This window comes from Macrobrachium nipponense, chromosome 10 (assembly GCF_015104395.2).
Source record: "Macrobrachium nipponense isolate FS-2020 chromosome 10, ASM1510439v2, whole genome shotgun sequence".
In the NCBI taxonomy this organism is placed as follows: domain Eukaryota; kingdom Metazoa; phylum Arthropoda; class Malacostraca; order Decapoda; family Palaemonidae; genus Macrobrachium; species Macrobrachium nipponense.
The window spans coordinates 68,319,634-68,345,550 of NC_087204.1; the positions used below are offsets into that span (position 1 = coordinate 68,319,634).

The 25,917-nt window shown below is 38.0% G+C and overlaps 1 protein-coding gene across 1 annotated transcript in view; it reads right to left on the bottom strand.

The window, feature by feature from the left end:
• The window catches only part of LOC135223660 (DNA topoisomerase 3-beta-1-like), a gene marked incomplete at its 5' end in the record, with an annotated part of 174,629 nt that overhangs the window by 1,699 nt on the left and 147,013 nt on the right, over positions 1 to 25,917 (bottom strand). The window contains 2 exon segments of the mRNA XM_064262318.1: positions 2,863 to 3,018; positions 3,355 to 3,579. Of these exon segments, the coding sequence (XP_064118388.1) occupies positions 2,863 to 3,018; positions 3,355 to 3,579 (381 nt within the window).

Consider the following 25,917-nt stretch of genomic DNA (forward strand, 5'->3'; position numbering starts at 1 on the left):
CTGAGTTAATCATTTTTCTTATAGGACTTGGATGAAAGTTTGTTCTTGGTAAATATTTGAAATCTTATTTATTAAAATGTTAAATTCTACTGACAAAACTTCTCTTGCAGATTGGCTTCCAAACTTTACATATATTATTGGTTGAAAACTGGGTAATCACATAAACTGTGTTTAGCTGTGAGTGTTATTCTGCATTTTTTCTGTGATTGGGTCATAGGTTATTAGGTAGTCAAATACCTATGGTAAAATGAGTATGACCTATTCAAAGATGGTCTAATATTGCTTCAATGTGACATTCTTTTTGGAATTAGGAACACCACAGTCCAACAGAGTCCTGGGAGACTCCTCCAAGTTCAAATGGCTTTCCTGCAACCCAACTGATGATATCAAGCGGGATGCCAATAATATCATTAGTCTGTGCATCTTCCCCCATTCCAAGGAGACTTAGGATTAGGTTACCTATAGTATATGGTAATGTAAAGAATCATAAAGAGGAGTAACTCCATCCTCCCAATCATCAGGCAGAAGCCTGCACCTACTTATGCCTTAGCAAAACGCCTAAACCATACTCTGACCCCCTTCATCCCATGCAGCTATAGTCTTTAAGGAATCTCTTTTTATAAATGTCCCTGTCGACGAAACTATAGATATTATCCTTGACAGTCTATAGGGATGAATGAACCCCTCCCCTGAACATCCCAGAGTCATCACTGCGAGTCCTTTTGGACATCTGTACGAAGAGGGGTCCCCTTTTCCACCCACCGAGGACATGTGTAAGAGGTTGAAGCCCTTCGTCACACATTCCTGACGTACTCGTCTCAAAGACAGATGACAGCCTCAGACTTCTGTCTTCACAAAGAAAACTAATTTAGAAATGTGCCTTAATGGTAAAAGTGAGTGCCCTGCAAGACTCAAGATGCCCTTCCCTTAGACGGTCTAAGCGACTTCTGCAGCATCTGCATTGAACCCACCTCTGATTTTGAGGCATCAACCAACAGGGGATCAGCAGCTAAGCCAGTTAGCCAATCACAGAGAGAGCAAGAGGAATCCAAAATGAGTCATTTAGTATCCTCTGTCGATTAAGTATAAGATCCAATTTGTACTCCATTTTGTATAATATATTCAATTTGACAAAGATCCCGTTTTTTACATGAATCCCACATTTGGCATTTTAAAGCCAATTTGAGTACAGAAGAAAAGTCAGTAATAAGAAGAATAGAGAAGCTTTTATACAAAATAAATGTGGCTGAAATAGCCATGATTTTCAATAAAACCTGTATTATTATCATTATTATCATTATTATTATTATTATTATTATTATTATTATTATTATTATTGAAGCTGAGGGTTAAAGGACCTCTGGAACTAAAAAGTTTGCCAGCAATCTACATTTACTGCCTATTGGTGCAGCTGATCAGCAAATCTGGTTGCTCTTGCCAGGAAAAGGGGATCGGTGCTCAATTGTGCACACGAAAGATCTGATAAAATACAACTTATAAAAAACTAACAAACAAAGAGACCATCCATTGATGGTCCAAGTCATAACTGCTAATATAAGGAAACAGAAACCTGCCACCATGAACCCCTCTATCTAAATAGAGATAAATCTCAGACAGAGGCAGAGAAACATACTGTAGGACAGAATTCTAGTAAGGAAGGACAAAGGGCCTACAACAGGTTGCACTGATTTTATCACTTTTAAATATATGAGGCCCTATGTACAATACCAAACTTTTGTGAGGCATTTGCTGACACTTTCATTAGATGTTTCTTAAAAGTGAGTCAAAAGTTACTCTTACAATAGTTGAAGCATCAGACTCATTCAGCAGAGTCCCATCTACCTAACGAGGAAGATGGGGTGAAAAATCTGTATGAACTCTACTAATCAATACTAGTGTTTTTGTTTTAATGGAGTTCAGCCTCACACCCCACCAACTACACCACTCACTAATCCACTCCATCTCAAAGAGGACAATAGGTCTTGCTAAAGACCCCATCAACAACAACTCGCTGCTGTCTACCTGTAAGAAAATCTTGAAGTAAACTTAAAACACATCCACCCACTCCAAGATTTTGAAGTTTATAAGTATGGTAATGCCTTGTGGTTTACTAAATAGAAAGCAGTACTAAAATCTATTTGAATTACTCTACATTCAAAACCCTTATCAAGGTTCTCTTGCAAATGGCACATAAAATCTAAAAAGATCTTTACAGGTACCTAACTGGTTCCTATACACTCTGTTCCATTAGAGGAAGTCAGAGGGAAAATTATGTAGTTAGTGTAAATGAAAACTCATTTCATGGGTCTAACTAGGTAACTTGTAGCTGCAAGATAACCTATGAAAAATTCACCACCATCATTATGGATGATGAAAGTAATAAAATCATATATAAAGCACACTAATCATCAATGAAGCAGAGGAAGCTGGAGATCAAAAAGATGAACCTGGCAACTGCAAGTTACCTGCTATTTGCAAGAGTTCATTTTCATCACTTGTTGGAAGAACTAACATGAAAAGGTCTGAAAGGAATAATGTTTAATATGAAAAAATGCTCGGATAGTGATCTATGTCAAAGCTAACACCAAGGAAACAACTTAGCAGGTTCTTGAAATGCATTGTAATTGGTAGACATACCATAGGATCCAGTGGTGCTTGTGTAGCGGGACCACTTTCTTCAGTCTTTCTGACAAAAGGTGGGTGATCACAGGTTGTGAACACAGGTATGTATATCATTAATAGGACTGAGATGAAACAAGTCTTGGTCTTCTAATTTTGTTTGTATACTATTGAACAAGTTAAGACTGGGAAAATACTGTACATGAAAATTTATAAAAAGTGTTACTTTCAATAATATCATACCTGTTACAAGCCAACTTCCATTTTGGTCCTGAAGAAGGATCTAAAACAAGAATGCCTGTAGGACATTCCATGCACTGTGATATTCCCAAATTATCACGACTGTAATGGCACGTTGGATGAGGACAGATGTTACATCCCCAACCTTTGGACATGTCCCTGAAACAAAGATACCAATAATCATGTATAAGAGGCTTCCAGCTAAGCTGAACTTTCAAAACAGACCCAAAAAAGAGAATATAATGTACGTAGACTATCTTCATACATCTGACATGCTTCAAATTTCTCACATAATAAAATAGAGTATCAAAATAACCATTTAACATATTAAAAAAGTAAGGTTGTTACTCTCCACAGCCATACTGAATTATGAGTGTTTATAAAGGGCTTTATACATAGGGTTAAATAATGATATATGCTAAAAGATGTCCAAAGAATTCCTCTGCAACAACAAATAAAATATGACTAAGCACTATAATGAAACCTGTCACTCACGGGAAAGGGGGATTGTTGTAGCAGTATGGACAGAAGGTATAGCTCTTCCCCTTGGCTCCACCTGACCACATCAAAAGTTGGAAATCATCCAGAGGACATCTATTTTCCTGAAACTCTCGAATCACACCATTCTGGGGCACAGCAAATGTCTCATCACATGTCATACAATGCAGGCGCACAGGCTTAGTTTCAACTAGCTTGAGGTAGCGACGGCATTTTCCACATCTGTTGTTAGCATGTAATACAGAACATGTTAAGGATCTATGGAAGTCATTAGAAACTAGAGCATCATATATCAAGTTGAAGCTTTCATAAAGTAAAATGTATTAAAAAAGGTTTTTTTTAAAAACTCAACCCTTAATCTCTCAGCATTATCATACTGAAGCTTTAACAGCCATTTAATATCAGCAAGTCTCCTCCTGCCATAAACAATGCTAGGAATCTGGAAAGTATTTGAAACAATCATGCAACAGGTGATTAAACCTATGGAACTTTTAGATATGTGGTTAGACTTTTTAAATTTACAAAATGCTAGTCACTAAGTTCTTTGATTAAGCTTAAAGGTCAGTATCAAAATATTCATAAAAACGTTACAAATTCTGGTCATGCAGGAGAAAAATTAATACAGTAAAAAACAAATTTTCTGTTTATGGCTTAAAAGATTAAGCATCTACATTAATGTTGATAGCTACTAATTAGTTCAACACTGCATTAATAATATTTGTCTCACCAGATACCAGTTACTTGTACATAACCTGTCACTCTTCTACACAAACTTCCCAGACATTCCACAAAGGAAATAAGTCACCCTGGAGGTCGCTACCTCAAATATCCATCAATTCATCAGTCATGTGCAAATACTCATTTGTGTGAAGTGAATTTCAGCAGTAAATTTTGGAATTCAAATTCAAATCTGTCTGATTAAGGATTCACCAGTGTTACAGTGGTAGTTGGCTGGTTTTCATAAAGTTTGAGTAACTTTTGTATATGCCAAAAGCTGAATTTCTGTACATTTGTTCTGCTAATTTATAGTAGTTTTTTCATGTATTATATAAGGCTGGGAACAGGTCATTCGCTAGTTAAAGCCTTCACTTCTGTTTTTTGAGAATTTTTTCTACTTCATTGATTAGGGCTAAGAAACATAACTGTTTGACAGTCTAGTTGGTGGTGTTTTGACAAAGGTATGGTTATCTTTATACTATGTGATTTTATTTTAAGAGTTTTTTTTTAATGATCTGATTGTTACCAAAATGTTCATGTTCTTCATACACAGCTTAAAAGCCAAAGTTCTCCTTATCATTAGTTTTGTGTATCATTATTATTTTCAATGCCTCCAACTCTACATTACATAAAGGCCTCTGAAATTTGGCCACATCTTTCCTGAGCTTGTCTTCCATAAATCCCCATTTATCACTATTCTCCATCCAACAGTTTCTACTCAAGTAGTGTGGGTCTTACAATACCATGTACTGTAATATTCTCCTCCAGGTAGTGTGAAATACATTTCTCAAGCATCTCCAACTCTTCTGTGGCTTTATTCATCAAGCAGCTTTGGCTTTGTTCTAAGACAAAATATCACAGTCTTCCACTGCCTTGCTAAAAATATTCTCCATATCCTGAGAGGATCTTATTTTTAACACTACGATGTCCAAATTACACCTGTGCTCCTACAGTCTGTACAAAAGATTTGCCCTCCATCCATCTTTTTTCCCTGCCTGCGAACCTTCAATGGCAATCATTAGTGATGTTCAACTTCTATCATAATCCTTCTATAGTCTTTTGTTGTGTATTTGGGTCACCTTATGCTTCTGGTACCAAAAATTGTCCACTTCTAGTCATTGTCAGACTCCTTCCTGTCACATTTGTGGCTCTACCTACTTCTTAATGCTCAAGATTTTTCATCTGGGAGCTGTCCTGCCTATGCCTTTACAGAGGCTCCTAGCTCTAGTTTCTCTCATGTTTCTGGCTCTGGCCTCACCAGAGAATAGCTCTCATTGTGTTGAGACATGCTTCTGTTTCTAATCTCAATTCTGGTAGTACTGGCAGTCCTACTAGATTTAGTAGCTTTGCAACCCCTGTACTCACTCCTACCTCTAACCACTCTCCTGATTAGCGACTTATTGCAAAGCCAGCTTTTGTCTATAATCATGCACCTGCTGCTATCTCCAGTAATAACTCTCATGGCTTCTCTTCAAGATGTGCTCCTGCCTCTTGTTGCTCAACTGACTCCTGTAATATTTCAGGATTTTTCTACTCTTTTGGCTCTCATGAGATTGGTAGCATCAGACTCACTCCCACCTCCAGCTGCTCTTGAGACTCAACTATACATAAATGCTCGCTCACCTGTCTCTAGCCATGAGACACACCTCTGCAGTCTTGCCTAAATCCACTCCCATAGTTAACCTGATTCCACTGGCGATCCAACCTCTAACCATTCTCTTGATTATAGACATATTTCAAGCAATGTTTCGTGATACACCAGCTACTCCTCCAAGCACTGATCTTCTGATGTGCAACTTTTACCACAAACTGACCACACTGCAGTTCCTTGTATCTCTGTAACAAAGAGGCCTTCAATGGGTGTCAGTGATTCAGTGATTTTGACATCATGTACACCTGCAACTGAAGTTCTCTTTTCAGCATCAAATTAAGCCCATGCCACTCATCAAGCTCTGGCCAATGTCAACAGTTCATAGCTACATTCTGTAACTAGTTACTTGATTGCCCCATTCTTTAGCTTCATTCTGGTTTTTCTTTAATCATGAATAATGTAGACTTTATTTCCAAGCGAGTCTTCCCTCTAGTTTCACATGTTAGATCTTGATAGTTTTAACTAGAGGTGCTTCTCTTCCTCTGAAATCATGGTGACTCCTGCTATTCCACACAGGAGGCTACTAAACTGAACTGCCTTAAGAGCTTCTGATATCTGCCACTCCATGATTTGCACCAGAGTTGATGATTACTCTAAAAAATGTGTTATACGTGAGAAGGAACAAGGATTTCCTATTCCTCAACAAGATAAAACCTCATTCAATAAAAACTTTAAAGTGGACCTGTGGTATTTTTGGGCTACAGAGGTTGCAAAGATTACAAAGCTGTCTCTGCTGAGGAACCTACTAGCTGCAGATGCCATGGCATATATTGTGAATGACAATACTTAAAGGAGGGCAGGTATTTGAGAGAGGGCTATGAAAAGCCTATGATTAGCCCACAATTTTTCTCTGGCAGATACATAAGCCCATGTTTTTATAAAATGACAGGCTATTGCCCCCTCGCCAGATGACTGTCTTCCAGAGACTTGCAAGAGATGTCTCTTCTCCACAATCTTGGCTTTCAGTATAGTACTTCACATCAAATGATGAGTGATGAAAGTCTTTTTAAGAAGGATGTTAATCATTACAAACTAAAATGGTTGGGTGTTGATAGTCGTAAGAAATCTCAGTGCCAGTGCCTCCGAGTTCGCAGGAAAATTGACTATGGCTAGACACTTTCAAGTTATAGCCTTTCTCAGTTGGGTCTCAATTCTAAGTAGTATATGGATAATATCCTCTTTGGACAGTACAGTTTATTAAAAGAGATGCACTATTATAAGGATTATCAAACCCGTTCTTGTTTGACTTTCAGACTACGTGTGTGGGTGACAGTTTCCTTCATCCATGGTTAAAGATGAAAATCAGAAATGTTTCTACATACACAAGGACACGAAGAGATCTCTGGCAATTCCATCCTCAACTTCAGCCTTAGTCCAGTGCTATTTGAGGTCACCTGGATTATTACCTTCCCTCACATTACTTTTTGCCAGGAGACAACATTCTTGTCCCTAAATCCCAGGGGAGATTTTTTTTACAACACCCGTGGTCTAAAAATTAACTGAGACAAGTCACACCTACATCCAACCAAGAGATCCTCATATCTGGGGCTAGATTTCCCAATACAGGCAGTCCCTGGTTATCAGTGATCCAGTTTTATGGCGCTCGTCTAACGACAAAATTTGGTGATTTTTGGCACCAATATGTGCTGATAATCAGGTATTGGCATTGGATACATACCTAACAGAGGCACCGATGTCTGGTTATCTGCGCCAACACCCAGTTATCGGTGCTGACAAGCGAAGAAAATGATTTTCTGTTATCAGCAATTTTTGCTTATTGTCATGCTGTTGGAACAGAACCCCAACCCATAACCGGGACTGCCTGTACAAGCTCCCTTAGTTTATCCCACAGAGTTCACAGACTTCAGAACCTGCTGCAGTAGTTCACTAAAAGCCAAGCTCTCCCTGCCAAGTTCAAACCAACATCAATTAGCCATCTGGTCTATCTGCAGAAAGTAGTTTCCAACAGTCATTGCAATATCAGATCAGGCTTGTCTCAATTCATCCACACAATCCTTAAAATATTCCTTTTATCCCCCATTGCCAGAAGTATTAATGTTTACAGAGCCCTCAAATACAGGATGGGGTAAACATTTATTGGATCTACAGAAGACAGATAGCTAACCCAAATTTTCAGAACTGACAGTGAAGTCTTTTATTTAGCCCTGGAAGCCTCTACTCTGCAGGTTAAAAACAAAACTTGCAAGAGTAAATGGCAGACAATTTGACAACCACTGCTTATCTGAAGAATGAAGGGGGAACAGATCTGATGGGTTATACCAGCTAACTGCATAGATATTTCTGTAGATGGGGCAGTACAGGTTATGCCAGCTAACTACATAGATATTACACTAGATGGGGCAAAACAGATTATGCCAGCTAACTGAATAGATATTACTGTAGATGGGGCAATAAAAAGGCAAAATGAATGTGGCAGCAGATCTCCTCAGCAGGTGACATCAAGTTCTTCCTATGGTGTGGCAGCTTCACCCAGACATATGCAAGTTGAAGTGGAAGCTATGGGTAAAGGGGTGGGGTGGGGTGGGGGCTCTGATAGAGCTGTTTGAGACCCACTTAAACAACAGGGTAACAAACCAACGTTTGTCAGTGCTACATCTAGCAGTACAGTGGACCCCCCGTATTCGCGTTCTCCGGATTCGCGGACTCACACATTCGCGGATTTCTCTCGGGAACCTTTCCCTGCATTATTCGCGGAAAATTTGCGCATTCGCAGTATTTTTCTATGAGAAATATCCACAAATTCCCTGGCGTCTTTGGTTATCCAATTTCCATCATAAAAATGCACTTTTTGTGATAAAACTATTATAAAAACCAAGTATGAACATTTTTAGTGGCTTTTCTTAAGTTTTAACTAAGAAAATAGGCTGTTTTTAGTGTTTTTATAGGGGTTCCAAACATTCGCGGATTCTAACTATTCGCGGGGGGGTCTGGTACGCATCCCCCGCGAATACGGGGGGACCACTGTATGGGATGTTGATACTTTCACAAACAACTTGGAGTCATAGGGCTTCCTTACTTCAGCACCACACAACTGGTCCTGCAAAAACTTTGTTGCTCCTCCAATGTCATGATGAAACAGCTGGCTCCCTCTGGCCTCAGAATAAGTAGTTTACGAACCTTTTAACCCTATAAAAAGAAATTCCCAAGTCACTGGCAAAATGGGAAAACATGTTGAAAACAGATGCACATCATGCTTTGAGTTTATCATGAAAGGTTATTGCTAGCAAGGGAATTCAGGCAGAGGTTGCAGAGGTCATCATAACCATGGGGTGTCCCACTGGTAGTCTCTACTAGTCAAGGTGGAGTGTTTTCTGTGATTGGTATGGTGAAGGGATCAATAATCCACTCAAAGCCTCTATACTACATGCAGAAAGACTTGCTAATACACAACTCTCAAAAGCTACCTGTGTCAGCCATTAATTGCTACAGAGTAACCTTAGACCAAGTATTTGATATTTGGGAGCTAATTTGAGTTCCTTCCACATATGAAGGGAGACTTAAGGAGAGGCTCAGCTTAGATCAATCAAACTGCTTCCACACATTTCTCCTTAGTTCTCACACAACTGAAAGATGCACCTTATGAAGGTTTAAATCAAGTTTCAAGTAAGGATCAACTTTGAAGGCATCATTTTTATTGCATTTTACCTATGCTCTTTTGGTTAAGTAATAACTGGCAGTGCTGGATTATCATGTTCCAGGTGGCATTTTTTTTTATTTCATTTTCATTTCAGTCACAGGTGTATTATATGATCTTTTAGACAGCAAGGTTCTTGTTTATTACTGTAAACTTGTTCAGTTAAAAAAGAAGTCCCATAGTATATCAGACCCCTGGGTATACAAAACCACCCATCAAATTTCAGAAGGATATGTTATGCAAAATATTTTGTCCATATGGAAGCATTTCATGTTATTGAAAAATATGGCTTCAGAGTGGCAAAAAAAAGCTTTGATAAAGCATGCAACTGTGTAAGCAAGAAAAAGAAAAATGTTTTGAATAATTTTACTGTAATTCACGAGAGAAAACAGAACCAAGCCAAGTAGAGCAGAAAGCATTTTACATTGCAACATTCCCCTCTACCTCCACCTCCGAGGATAACTCCGACAGCGACAATGAACATGTAAGCGCTTAAATTTGCAAACTAAATGAAAACAAAAAAATAAACTTCTAGCTTAAATATAAGAAATAATTCAAAAGTTTGCATATTAAAATAAGATTTTCTGTAAGTTTAGGTAAATAAAGTTACCGTATATACAGTGGACCCCCCGTATTCGCGTTCTCCGGATTTGCGGACTCACACATTCGCGGATTTCTCTCGGGAACATTTCCCCGCATTATTCGCGAAAAATTAGCACACTCGCAGTATTTTTCTATGAGAAATATCCACAAATTCCTGGTTTTTTTTTTTTATAAATTTCATCATAAAATGCACTTTTAGTGATAAAACTATTAAAAAACCAAGTATAAAAATTTTGAGTGGGTTTTTCTTGAGTTTTAACTAACAAAATAGGCTGTTTTAGCGTTTTTATAGGGGTTCCAAACATTCGCGGGTTCTAACTATTCCTACGGGGGGGGGGGGGGGGGGGGGGGGGGGGGGGGTGGGGGGGGGGGGGGGGGGGGGGGGGGGGTTGGAGGGGGGGGGGGGGTTGTGGGTTCTGGTTCGCTATCCCCCGCACGGAAATACGGAGGGATCACAGTACTCGCATATCATGCGACTTTTGAAGCCCTAATTTTGGAGCTAATTTTAAGGGGGTCGTATCTTACATGAGATACAAAATTTGAGTATGTAATAATCATATATTAATATCATATGATAAAATACAAACAATAGATATGCATCTTTTCCATGGTTATTTTTAAAAGTTTTGTTTTACTTCACTGCATCCAATAATATTATATGTATTTTCATATCACTATTTGTTTGTATAATAACATACAAACATAGCAATCAATGTTTTGTTTTGGAAATCAGGGCGATTGCAAAGCAAGTTTGTTTTGCTGTGTTGAACTCAAATCAGAGTGACTTTCTTGCCTCTAGTTAGCGCAAATGAATCTCAAGATACTCTATTTATATGAGCGAGGTATTTTACGTTATACAAAGTGTTTTCAAGTGGAAATATCACTTGAAAACATATCGTTTGTGAACGAAATTTAGTTAATGTTTTCTGAGGGCATGTTTATTGCGCAAACAAAAATCAACATTCCGTTCGATATTTTCACTTTATCTCATCATAATACTACGAGCTTTACATATTTATCTTTTATTGGAGTAAAAACAGTAAAATGTGTTAAAATTTGCAAAAGTTTCTTCCACGTTGCCGATGCACGATAATAGTCATTAGTGTATCAACATTCTTTCCTAAATTTCAGCTAAAACTTACAGATTAAGTTTAGCAGTTTATGCCCTTGCCGATCTTTTATCCATAGCAAGTAAGGCTATACAGTGGACCCCCCGTATTTGCGTTCTCCAGATTCGCGGACTCACACATTCGCGGATTTCTCTCGGGAACGTTTCCCTGCATTATTCGCGGAAAATTCGCAATTTCATTTCGCGGTATTTTTTTTTTTTTTTTTTTTTTTTCTTATGATAAATATCCACAAATTCCTGGTTTTTTTGATGAATTTCATCATAAAATGCACTTTTTGTGGTAAAACTATTAAAAAAACCATGTAGGAAAATTTTTAGTGGGCTTTTCTTGAGTTTTAACTAACAAAATAGGCTGTTTTTAGCATTTTTATAGGGGTTCCAAACATTCGCGGGTTCTAACTATTCACGGGGGGGTCTGGTACGCATCCCCCGCGAATACGGGGGGACCACTGTAATACTATTATCGTGCATCGGCAACAAAGATATAACTCCAATATTATGCCATCAAATACAACCATAGATAAAATTGAGAGAAAACGATTTAAATAAAAACTTCAGGTCTTAAAAGAACACATTTTACTGATTTTACTGTTATTTTCACGCCGATAAAAGATAAGTAACATAACGGTAAATTTGTACTACGATGAAATGAAGTAAAAATAGTGAACGGAATCACGTAATATTTTTACACAATAAACATGCCCACAATACAATCTGTTAACGAAAAAAGTACTAAATTTAGTTCACGAGACGTATTAAAATCATATTTCGACTTAAAAACACATCATATAATGACAAATTACTTTGTCTCATATAAGTAGAGTATCTAGATATTTTACGCTAACTAGAGAAAGGCAATTCTCTCCGAAGAGTTAAATACGGAAAAATAAACTCGTATTCGCTATCAACTGATTTCCAAACAAAACACTGACTGCTTTGTTAGTAGTTATGATACAATAATATGAGAATACATACAATATTATTTGATATTGTAATGTTTAAATTTTTAAAAGAATAAGAAAAGATGCATATTCATTGTGTATTTATGTTGTAAAATATGTAGCCGTCAGCAGCCTCACATAGCTCAATTAGGTATGCCTATGTCGGTCCGAAACTGATTCCAGTTTTTCGTCAATTTTTTTTTCGCTGATATGTCATAGTCAGAATGCATTGAAACTCCAAAATTGGCTTTTATTAATAAATTACTAAATGATATCATATATATAGTATACAGTATACCGAAGACTAGGCTACTGTATTCGTATATATGCGATAAATGTACCACGATATCATCATCATTGTACAGGCAAGGCTAACTTGTTAAATGTTATTCAATTTCTCTTTGTACTGAATCATCAAAAGCCATTGTGCATTGAACCTAGAGAATTAGCTGAAATTAATAATTACTATGCCATATATGTATAAAGTATGCTGTGTAGTGTAGGCTAGGCTGCCCTATATGTAAAGATGGTACTGATTACTGTAGGCTACGCTAGTATAATATTCTACGGTAAATTAACATGGGCCGTCTTACATCCAAATCGATTTATGACTGGTTGTTCGTAACCAATTGTGGCAGTAAGTTGACTACTACCTGTAATGTGAAAATATATCAAGTCCTATTCTCATTAACATAATTTGTATCGTAACTATGGTAATTTTTTACTATCGTACGATGGTTGAAATGCGAGCAAAAAGGCGGTTTTTATCGGATTGGTTGTTCACAGCAAATCAGCTGATCTGGCTGTATGCGTTTTCCAAACAAGTACTATATCATTACCTCCGATACTTTTTGCATTTTCTTTTACTTTTGTAAACTTAACTAGAAGATGGAATACATTATGAGATGGAGGAAAAGGGGTTAGCCTAACTAAAAAATGGAACAGATGAAGAGGAGGAAAAGAGGTTAGCCTATTGTTAAATTTTGGTCTCGTATATTTAATTCGCATGATATGTGAGATACGTGATAAAACCATATTTTAGGGTGAAAATTTGGGGGTCGCATGATATGCGAGATTGCGTGTTATGCGAGTATATACGGCACATACATTAATGTGAAGTCAATAAGTAACCCTCTCTCTCTGGTAAAGTACTTTTATCATTAATTGAATGCAGTACAATATCCTACTTAATAATGTAATATTACATCCATAAATTTTTTTAGCTTTTATACATGCATGCCTATGCATAGGCTTCATGTTAAAACATACTATGTACTTAATGCACCTCTCTCTCTCTCTCTCTCTCTCTCATGAAAAAAATTGCGTTGGTGTCTGCTGTCCTCTGTATGATGTATGAATTTATGCACTTGACTGTGGTCATATTTAAGTGAGCACAGGATAATGTTCAGTGTAAGATGTAGAAATTATTCAATAATAAAATATATCATTAATAACAAATTAATAATAAAACTGTTCAAAATAACTATTGTTTATTAATAATAAATGACAAAATGACACTTTCGGGTACATAGATAGCATAGAAGGATTTTTCTCTTGTAACCAACAACCCTTTGATGCCATGGGTGCCAGTTATGAGGGATTTTACTGTAATAGTAGAATAATAATAATCATAGTTGAGTAAATACCAATAATATGACAAGTGTTAAAAAGGGACTTATATACCATAAAAAAATAAGAGTAAATTTGACAAGTAATCTATGAGACTATACAAATGTTCCCAATGAACAAGCCTTACAAGTGTAGATCATCAAATAAGGGAGTTATCAACCTATATTGTTCAAGAAAACCCAACATTTTTATAATAGTATAAAGCTCACAGGGCAGCTTGAATTTTGAAATTTGCGGTAGCAATTCTTTTATTTATGTAGGTGACTAGCCCCGCCCACTTTTAGGGTAAGAGAGGAACAACTATGCCTAGAGCTTAAATGTCCATGTGAGGGAAGGAGGGCGGGCTACTTCTGTAAGTACTGGGTAAGAATATATAAAATTTTATCTTATTATAAAAAAATGTCATTTTCATATACGTAACTACCCCGTAATTACTTAGCTTAATCCACATTGACAGATGGTGGGGATTCATGGACATCTACCACAAAAAATTAAAATGTTAATGAATTTGAAAATAGAAAATAGACTAGCATTGATACAATGATTGCTGTTTCCTTACCTGGTGATAGAGCTATTGCAGGTATATACTGCCTTTGGTTGTAGCTCATCTCAACCTGTAGCAGCGTGGCAGTATAGCCGGGTAGCGCATCTACTCAAGTGGGGACTTAGGCAGAAAAGTAGTAATCCAATGGATAACGACGCATCAGTAGGAGCTTTGTGGCTAAAGGCATTTCTGATGGCCAACAAAGCATCAATATTTGCCCCAGCCCAGGGAGCAGTACTACAAACAAGAACAACTAGGCAATGCTGTCACCTACACCACATAATAAAAAATATACCTAATCACCACTCAACACTAAAAAACTGGTGAGCATTCCAGATACATAGTACCTCCCAGGCTCCCCTAGAACTAGACTCCATATGTCAAGGCGAAGAGACTGAAGGATGGAAGGTATGCTTCCTATGCTTCCTCCCAAACACTACGCCAGCCACGGACAAACGTCCTAAGGTACTGCAGTTCTTGTAGACCGTTTCTGTTTCTCGCAAATAATGCATAGCGAACACTGACTTGCATTTCCAGTATGTTGCTTGTAGACTAGAAAAGAGGTAGCAACTGCCCTAACATCGTGAGCTCTAACCATCAAGACAGGTAAGAAGTCCTCTCCAATCTGGGAGTGTGCCTCCAAAATGAGATCCCTTAAAAAGAATGAGAGAGCATTCTCTGACAAGGGCCTAGAAGGGTTTTTCACAGAACACCAAAGGTTACCTGCAGGTCCTCTGATTTTCCCAGTCCTTTGGAGATAGTAACTAATAGCTCTCACCGGGCAAAGAGCTCTCTCCTCTTCTTCTGTCTAAAGTATCCACTAAAATTTTGATAATAAAAAAACGAGGCTAGGGATGCAACGGATTCTCATTCTTTGCAAAAAAAAACCAAACCCAGGGTGAGGAAACAAACTGTATCCCCCCAGGGAGAACCCAATCCTTTTACCAACCATGTGGAGTTCACTAACTCCTGGGAGTAGCAAGAGCCACAAGAAAAATTGTCTTTCTGGTAAGATCCCTCAACGAGGAAGAACGAAAGGGCTCAAAGCGTGGACCCGAGAACCATTCAAGGACTACATCTAGGTTCCAAGAAAATGTCTATTTCTTCCTAAGCTTGGCAGTGTCAAACAAGCTAATGAGGTAGCCCGTTATCGGCGTTCTGGTTTTACAGTGCTTGTCTAGCAAGGACGATAACCTGATTTTTGGTACTGATATGCGACAATCTCTGGTTACCAGTGCTGATCCCTGGTTATTGACACCAATCCCCACTTAACAGTAATGCCAATCGATCCCCAGTTACCAGCACCATTAACCGGGGATTAGCAGTATTATCGGCAATTTTTGGTTATTAGCAATTTTCGGTTATTGTCACGCCGTCAGGAACAGAACCTTTGCCGATAACTGGGGACTGCTTTTATCCTCTTATGGTTGAGGAAAACAGGCCTCAGGAGGATCTCAAGTAAAGAAGGAAATCTGCTATTTGAGCTAAAGTTGTCGGAGAAGACGATATGTTGTCTTCTACAACAGTCTAAAAACTGTCCACTTCACCTTGTAGACTCTGCAGATTTTGAATACCCCTTCACTCGCATGAGCTTGCTTACAGTCGAAATCCTGTCACGGTTAGTGTAGATGTACTTTGGTAAAACCTCTTGAAGTGAGGTTGTCTGAGCAGACTTGGAATTAAAGAAAGGAGCCTTGAGAAGTCTACAGGGAGTCCAAGAAGTTCTGGAAACCACTCCTTCCAAGGGCAAATCACAGTTATTAGGGTCATCTTGACATTTTGGTGTGAATGAAATTTGATCATGACCATTATAATCCCGAATGAAGGGATAGCGCACAGATCCAGATTGGGCCAATCCTGAAGCATGGCATCTGCTGCCCATGCTAGATGGTCCAGAAAAGGGAAGCAGAACAGATGAAGACGACAGTTCCTGTATGTCGCAAATAAATCCAGGGTTGGTTCTCCCAACAGTTTCTATAAGTCAGCACAGACCCGACGGTCCAAGGTCCACTTTGTCAGAAGGATCTGTCTACAATGGCTCAACTCGTCTGCCACCACATTGAACTTCCCTTGAATAAAATGTATGAACAACTTGGTCTGGTGCAGATCTGCGCACAGAAGCAGAGCCTACGGTGTCTCACATAGAGAGAGAGAGAATGAGTTCCCCTTTGAAGACTGATGTATGCTACTGCTGTGGTGTTGTTTGCCTGGACCACCACCACCTTGTTGCAGCCTTTCTTTGAGGAGTGTTGTAGTCCCAAATGGATTGGCCTTAATTCCTTGAGGTTGATTTGCAGCTCACTCTCCTCGGACCACATCCCTGAAACTACTTTGTCCACTAAGAGAGCTAGATCTGAAGCGTCAGAGTAGTCTAGGGCGGGTTCACAGCGAAAAGAGACTTTCCTTCCGTCAACCTGTCTGTAGAGTTCTACAAATACAAATGCAGGTCCTCCTTGATCTCTTACGTTATCGGAAAAAAGTAAAAATCTTGAATCTTCTGATCCCAACCGACCCTTAGGAAAAATTGTAGGGCTCTCATGTGTAGCCTTCCAAACCTGAAAAATTGCTCCACAGATGCCAGGGTGCCTAGCAGACTCATCCATTGGGTGGCTGAGCAAGTTCAAAGGGAAAGAAAAAGATTGACTCTCCTCAGGTAGTCCTCTACTCTTTTGGGGGATGGAAAAGCCCAAAAACTGAGTCTACCTTCATCCCCAAATAGAGAATTTCCTAAGAAGGAGTCAGCTGGGATTCCTGCAGGACCAGGTCTTGCATCAAGAATAAGATTTTCCAGAGATCCTCCATGCACTGTTCCTTTGTGGGTGAACAAATTAGCAAATTGTATAGATAGAGCGATAAGTTGATGCCCAATAAATGGAGCAACCTTGCAAGGGGAGCGAGCACTTGAGTGAAAACTTGAGGCAGTTGAGAGGCTGAAACACAGGGCTCAAAACTCAAACACTTGGTTCTTGAAAACAAGCCTGAGGTACTTTCTTGAGTCTTGATGAATGGGAATTGGAAGTATGTGTTCTGAACGTGGAGGGCCCTCTTTTTAGGAATTCCCATGGTATACAGGGAAGCCAACTCCTGTGAGCCATCCCTAATGGCCTTTTCAGCACAGGAGAGTACACTGAGGCAGTTTGCCACACAGTCTTCTGGCAGCAAGGAAAATGAGTGAATCTTCCTGGCTAATGCTCCCACAGACCAACTGAGGAAGCTCAAAACCTCAAATGCCTTAAACAGGTTCTTAAGCAAAGGATCTATCTCTAAGGAAGAACACATCACTTTAGCAGAGGAGAAGGCAGACCTACGCACCTATACGTACTTGGTTTTTTCCATCTGTCCAACTGCCTGTGGTGTTTGCATATGGTAACACTGCGTAACGGGGCTTTACATAGTTATATTCAGCTTACATTCACCAATTATAATAATATCCTATTTTGAATATTAACGGTGTAATTCGCATACAGTAAATTATTAAAACACTTTTCAGTTGCAAATGTACACCCAGATATCTTTTTATTTGCCTAAAACTTACACATAGCGTAACTATCTAAAGCCCGGGACGCAGTGTTACCATATGCAAACACCACAGGCGGATGGCCAGATGGAAAGAAAAAAAAAAAAAAAAAAAAAAAAAAAGAGAGAGTATAGTCAATGAGCCTGGAGAAGTCCCCTTGGGAGGAGGCAGCCACTCCCAAGGAAGGTGCTTCTCCTGTAGCGTATGACAGATACCTTCTGCATGAGAGACAAGAAGGCAGCTTACTAAGGGAGGCTTTGCCCTACCCTCTCTTTTCAGAAAACCATCCTTCCACATCACACAAAGCTTTCTTTGAAGAGGACAAGAGAACCATTTTAGGTAATCTGATTGAATTGGCTGGAGGGTTGCTCATCATGAAGGATGAAGCCAGAGAAGCAGGAGCCAATGGAGTGAAGAAATCAGAGTTTGGCAACAATTACCTGAGCAAGGATTTGTAGACTGATGGGGCAGAGTCCTGATCTAGATCTTCCTCATCTGAAGAAAACTGAGACAAGGAAGGTTCCATAAGAGCTGAAGTGCTATCACTCATGAAAAAAAAGAGGTCTAAAGTGGCCCCAAAATGATGTCATACTGATGCTGGATAGGAGGTAATGAAGGGTCCAATAGATTAGGGGTTTAGCTCTGCTTAACCCTCTTACGCCGAAGCCCTAAAAATCAAAATCTCTCCTGTATGCCGGCGCCGGTTTGGAGTGAGCGTGGAAGCGGAAAAAATAATTTTTTCAAAAAATCACAGCGCGCTTAGTTTTGAAGATTAAGAGTTCATTTTTGGCTCATTTTTTTCCATTGCCTGAAGTTTAGTATGCAATCATCAGAAATGAAAAATAATATCATTATCATATGTAAATAATGCGATATATGGTAGCGAAAAAAAAAATTCATAGATAATTGTATTCAAATCACGCTGTGCAAAAAACGGTCAAAGCTAACGAGTTACTTTTTTTTTCGTTGTATTGTACACTAAATTTCAATCCTTTTGATATATAATACATAGTAAAACAATAAAATCAACACCGGAAAAATATTATCACAAAATGATGTACGAATTCGTAACGCGCGGACGTAAAAAAATGTTATTTTAAAAAATTCACCGTAATTCTAAATATTGTTCTAGCGACTTCCAATTTGTTTCAAAATTAAGACAAATGATTGAATATTACAATACTGTAAGATTTTTAGATTAGAATTGCAGATTTCGACCATTTCGGACGAGTTAAATTTGACCGAATGTCGAAATTTTTATATATATATTTTTTTATATGCACATATTTCGGAGATGGAAAAAGCTACAACCTTCAATTATTTTTATTGTATTTTTCATGAATTTGCGCACATTTTGATATATGAAACTCTATAAAAAGGCTAATATGAAAAGGAGCAAATATTAGGATAATGCGATGTACGTATTTCGGAGACTTGCGGCCGAGAATCGGCACGCGTAGTGAAGGTAAATATATTTTTCAAAAATTCACAATAAATCACAATATTGTTTTAGAGACTTCAAATTTGTTTCAAAATGAAGAAAAATGACGGAATATTACTAGGCCGTAAGAGTTTTAGCTTACAATTGCGTTTTTCAACTATTTCGGTAGAGTCAAATTTGACCGAACGTGGTTTTTTTTTCTATTTATCGTGATTTATATGCAAATATTTCAAAAAAAAGAGAAAAGCTACAACCTTCAATCATTTTTAGTTGTATTCTACATGAAATTGCGCACATTTTCATATATAAAACTTTATGTAACAGCTAATTTTAAATGGTGCAAACATTTCGACAATTCTGATTTTTTCGGAAGAGTTACCGCGCGAACGTAAGGAAATTTTTTTTTTTTTTCATAAATTCACCATAAATCAAAATATTGTGCTAGAGACTTCCAAGTCGTTGCAAAATGAAGGTAAATGATTGAATATTACTAGAATATAAGAGTTTTAGCTTACAATTGCGTTTTTCGACCATTTCGGTAGAGTCAAAGTTGACCGAAAGTTGAAATTTTTTGCACTTAACGTTATTTATATGAAAATATTTCGAAACTGATAAAAGCTACAACCATGGGTTGTTTTTAGTTGTATTGTGCATGAAATTGCGCACATTTCCATATATAAAACTTTATGTAACGGCAAATTTAAAAGGGTGCAAACATTAGGACAATCGCACGAAAAAATTTATCGGAAGAGTTATCGCACAAACGTAAGGAAAAAGTTTTTTCATAAATTCACCATAAATCGAAATATTGTGCTAGAGACGTCAAATTTGTTGCAAAATGAAGGCAAATGATTGAATATTACTATAATATAAGAATTTTAGCTTACAATTGCGTTTCTCGACCATTTCTGTAGAGTCAAAGTTGACTGAAGGTTGAAATTTTTGCACTTATCGTTATTTATATGAAAATATCTCAAAACTGATAAAAGCTACAATCATGAGTATTTTTTAGTTGTATTCTACATGAAATTGCGCACATTTTCATATATAATACTTCATGTAAAGGATAATTTAAAATGGTGCAAAAATTATGTCAAAGTGACGAAATAATTTCCGAGATGTGTCACTGATACTTTTTAGTGTGATAAGAAAGAAATTCGCGCTTGCGCGCCTGCGTAGCGATTGTAAACAAAACAACGCCTTGATCCGTGAACTCCCAGCATCCCCCAAGGAGCGTGATACAAAAGTTTTCGGCTGGTAGACCTATAAGTATTTTTCCGCGAATTTTTAAAAAAACTTTTTTGAGCCGACGTATGATACGTCCAATCGGCATACGGGAGACATTTTGACTCGACGTTTAATACGTCCAATCGGCGTAAGAGGGTTAAGTTGAAAGGCCTGTAACACGTAACAGACTAGGGGGAGCAAATCAAGCCTGAGCTGGCACTGGGCACTTGGAAGATGATGCCAAACCAATAAGAACTGGCACTGGGCTATCAGCTGATCCTGGGTGCTTGACTGAAGATGGGCACTTGAATGGCAGAAGATGCTCGGGCTCTACTGGGCGCTCAGTCAAGGCATGTGGGCCCTCGCGAGAGGAAGGACACTTGAAAGACAAAGACAAGCACTTATAGGATGAAAATGAGCGCCTAGGTGCCAAATACTGGTGCTCTTTCGAAGAAAAGCGTTTCAGGTTGTCTCAAAAGCTGTAAGAAGATTGAGGGCTATGGGAAGGCTCTCTGAACCTTTTAGCTAGGTAGCAAGTGAGACTGGTCCCTGTATGACAAACACCTCTTCAGGGGGCGAGCCTCACCCAAAGAGTGCCACTGGCACCTCTTATAATGACTGGAATCTCCAGAACTCAGAGCAAGTTGAAGCACATCCAAGATGCCTTTCGAACAGCTGTCTTTTGTCGCAACCTGGGATGCAACAGATACAACTGAGGGGGGTGACTACCCATGGGCAGAACCCGTCGACCTCCCTTGGCCATCCAGTATGCTCCTTCCAGGATTAGGGGAGTATGGCAGTGACCTTTGCCTAAGATTAGGGGAGTATGGCAGTGACCTTTGCCTAAGAGAATTGGTGAGATGGGCAGCCACCTCCTCCACTATCACTTAACTGGCACTTTTCTCACTTATTTTGTCCATAAGGACTTGCAATGCTGCCCCTAATTGGGCCACTGTATTCACAATAAGACCAAGCTTTTGGTCAAACTTGGTCTCAAGTCTGGAAAAGTGATCAGGTTCAGAATCGTGGGAGCTAGGCAAAGGAGCAGGTGGTATCTGAGGAGGGCTGGATGCGGGACAGACTTAGGTACACTGGCTAGCTAATGACTTAACATCAGCTCTAGAAGCTGCTTTTCTCTTATGGTCTCTCTGTAACTTTGTCAAGCGAGAAGTTAAAGTCTTCCATTTCGTCTTGTCCCATCCCTACACTCATCACAGTTAAGGTCAATAGAACAAACTTGTTCTCTACGATTAGTGCAAAGGGTGTGAGAATCATAGGATGTTTCCGTCAATTGAGTATTGTAGCCTTTGCTGCAATACTGAAAACTAGAAGCAATAGAGTCAGACATTAATCAACTAGCATGATAAAGTGAAAGTAAGTAAGTCTCACTAGAGAACAACTATCAAATTAAATGTTTCACTAGAAAATCTAACTAAATACATATGACGAAGGTTACCATAGCAAATTACTTCACCAACAGGGAAGATATCAATCTGAATCCAAGAACAAGCTGCAATCTTACAACCATGTGTGGTCTTAAGCTGGCAGAAACAAATTTAAATTTTTGGCCAAGTTGTTCCTCTCTTACCATGAAAGTGCATGGGGCTAGTCACCTACATAAACAAGACCAGCTGTCATGAATTTCAAAATTCAAGCTGCCGTGTGAGTAGAAACCCAGCTAAAAAATTAATGGATAAGTTTTACTTTATATAAAACTTAGTTAAAATTCCATCTTGCAAACTACTTCCTGGAAATGTCCATTTACTTTTACAATACTTTACCTGTGTGACTTGTGGTTGCAGAAGGCCAAGTTTTATCAGTTTATGAAGGGAAAGTCATGGTAGAAATTTGTTCTTTTCATCTGCATAATTAGTACTCTTGTTATGGAGGACTTATGGAGTTCCATTTGACAACGTCTGTATGTGAGAGAGAGAGAGAGAGAGAGAGAGAGAGAGAGAGAGAGAGAGAGAGAGAGAGAGAGAGAGAGAGTAATTGGTGATTGGACGGTTAACGACTGTATTGTCTGTTGGTGAGTTCTGGCTGGGTTGTCTGCTGGTAGAGATCAGAGTTGTATTGGCTATTGGTGAGTTCTGGCTGCGTTGTCTGCTGGTAGAAATCTAAGTTCTGTGTTTTCAGTGAGTTTTCAGGTAGTCTTTGGTGAGAGCTGGTGACAGACAGTAGTGCTGGAACATTTTGGAGAAGGCAGTGCTATTCAGCTGAGTTGTGTGTTTTTGTTGTTATTTGGTGTTGTTAAGTTAGTGTTTTTGCTTAGAGTTGTTGTGCCTGTGCTGTTATGATTTTTTGTATTATTTGGGCAGTGGTCTTTTGTTGTGTTGTTGTGTTTTGTTGTTATATGTGAGGTTATGGTTGTGTTCCTTGGTTGGTTGCTGTGTTGTTAGGTTGTGGTTATGTTCCTTGGTTGGTTGCTGTGTTGTTGAGTTGTGGTTGTGTTCCATGGTTGTTGTTGTGTTGTTGTGGTCCTTGGTTGTTGTTGGGTTATAGTCCTTAGTTGTTGTGTTATTGGGTTGTGGGTTGTGGTTCTTGGTTGTTGTTGTTGTTGGTATTTCTGTGACCTCGACCGGCGGACAGCACAGGATAGCCCTGGAGTATCTGGAGTTGGTAAGTACATGCGTTTGTGTTTTTTTTTTTTCTGTGTGTAGGTATAGTTCAATTGTCCTGCTGTATTCTGAAGTGTAAAGTAGAAAGTGTGACTGGGGTGAGTTGGGCAGCTGGACTGATTAAGTGTATGTGGGGGGGATTCTGCAGCTTGTTTTTGAGCTTGTGATTCCGCCACATTGTTTCCTTTCTGATTGGCACAGTTTACTGGGCAACTTGATTTTTTTTATCAATAGACATAATCATGACCAACACTTTACTAATGACTCCTCTCTACTATATGGAATTTTTTTAAGCATAAGCCATAAATGTGACCCACATTTTACTAATGAATCCTTTTCACTGCATGAGTCCTGCTGATAACAAGAACTTTTGGGAGGTAGATAATCTTTCTGGAGCTTTTTCATATCACAGGTTATATGGCTATGTTAAGTTAAAGGTTCGCAATGAAAAAAATCTCTAAAAAATTGCCAGTCTCCCTTCTCCCTCTATACTTGCAACCAATTCAGATATAGTATCAGGTAATTCTTGCTGCCAGGGGGCCTTTAAACCCACAATACACACCTACAGCTGACAATGGAAGAATTCTTCTCAAAACTGTGTCACATCTGGGAAGTTAGCACAAGTGCATAAAAGGTTATGTAAAATTATAGGGTTTGTACTAAAATAAATATTAATGCTTGAAAAAAAAAAATGTCTGGCTATCATGTACTTTAAGTGAAAGTAAATCTATATATCCATTTGCTTGACATTTATACAACAAATTCAATATTGTATACCAGGCAAGCACTGTTTTATCTAGGAACCATATACTATCTATAAAGTTGAAAAGTCAGTTGAATTCCATTCTGGTTCAATGCGGTAAGCTGCCTGTCAAAACATGTCTTGAGTAAAACATATCATAAAGAACTATCCCTATCATATTACAAATGCAACATTACCTGCATGCTGTGATTTATCCAAATGGTTTTCGTGCAGTTTTTGATATGTATTGGGTAATTATTAGGCATGAAATATAATTCTGTGGTATTTTTCCTTGTTAGCAATAGTCCTCTTAACCCTTAAAACGCCGGAGCGGTAAATAAAAAAAATGACTCCCGTATGCCGGAGGGGTTTGAGAGTGAGCGCGTAAGCGGAAAAAATATTTTTTTCAAAAATCACAGCGCGCTTAGTTTCAAGATTAGAGTTCATTTTTTGGCTCCTTTTTTTGTCATTGCTTGAAGTTTAGTATGCAACCATCAGAAATGAAAAAATTATCATTATCATATATAAATAAAATAATGCGATATATGATAGCGCAAAAACGAAATTTTCATATATATTGTATTCAAATCGCGCTGTGCGCAAAACGGTTGAAGGTAACAAGTTACTTTTTTTTCGTTGTAATGTGCACTAAATTGCGATCATTTTGATATATAACACATTGTAAAACGATAAAAGCAACACAGAGAAAATATTATCACAAAATAATGCATGAATTCGTAACGCGCTTACGTAAACACATATTTTTTTCAAAAATTCACCATAAATCTAAATATTGTCCTAGAGACTTCCAATATGTTTCAGAATGAAGGACAAATGATTGAATATTACTATACTGTAAGAATATTAGCTTACAAATGCAGTTTTCGACCATATCTGACGAGCTAAAGTTGACCGAATGTCGAATTTTTTATATATGTATTTTTTTTATATCCAATTATTTCGGAAAATAAGAAAAGCTACAACTTTCAAATATTTTTCGTTTTATTCTACATGAAATTGCGCACATTTTCATATATAAAACTTCTATGAAATGCCTAATATGAAACGGAGCAAATATTCCGAGAATGGGACTTACGCATTTCGGAGATTTGTGGCGGAGAATCCGCGCGCGGAGGGAAGGAAAGTTTTTTTTTAAAATTCACCATAAATTTAAATATTGTGCTAGAGACTTCGAATTTGTTTCACGATGAAGATAAATGACTGAATATTACTAGACTGTAAGAGTTTTATCTTACAATTGCGTTTTTCGACCATTTCGGTAGAGTCAAATTTGACGAACGTGGTTTTTTTCTATTTATCGTGATTTATATGCAAATATTTCGAAAATGATATTAGCTACAACCTTCAACTAGTTTATTGTTGTATTATACATGAAATTGCGCACATTTTCATATATAAAACGTTATGTAACGGCTAATTTAAAATGGTGCAAACATTACCACAATCGCCACGTATGATTTTTTCGGAAGAGTTACCGCGCCCCGCGGACGTAAAGAAAATGTTATTTTTTTCATAAATTCACCATAAATCGAAAATATTGTGCTAGAGACTTCCAATTTGTTGCAAAATGAAGGTAAATGCTTGAATATTACTAGAATATAGGCGTTTTAGCTTACAATTGCGTTTTTCGACCATTTCGGTAGAGTCAAAATTGACCGAAGGTTGAAAATTTGTCACTTATCATTTTTTATATGAAAATATTTCAAAATTGATAAAAGCTACAACCATGGGTTGTTTTTAGTTGTATTGTGCATGAAATTGCGCACATTTTCATATATAAAACTTTATGTAACGGCTAATTAAAATGGTGCAAACATTACCACAATCGCATGTATGATTATTTTCGGAAGAGTTACCGCGCGGACGTAAGGAAAAGGTTTTTCATAAATTCACCATAAATCGAAATATTGTGCTAGAGACTTCCAATTAGTTGCAAAATTAAGTTAAATGATTGAATATTACTAAAATATAGAGTTTTAGCTACAATTGCGTTTTTCGACCATTTCGGTAGAGTCAAGTTGACCGAAGGTTGAAATTTTGTGGCACTTATCGTTATTTATATGAAATATCTTAAAACTGATAAAAGCTACAATCATGAGTATTTTTTTGTTTTGTATTCTACATA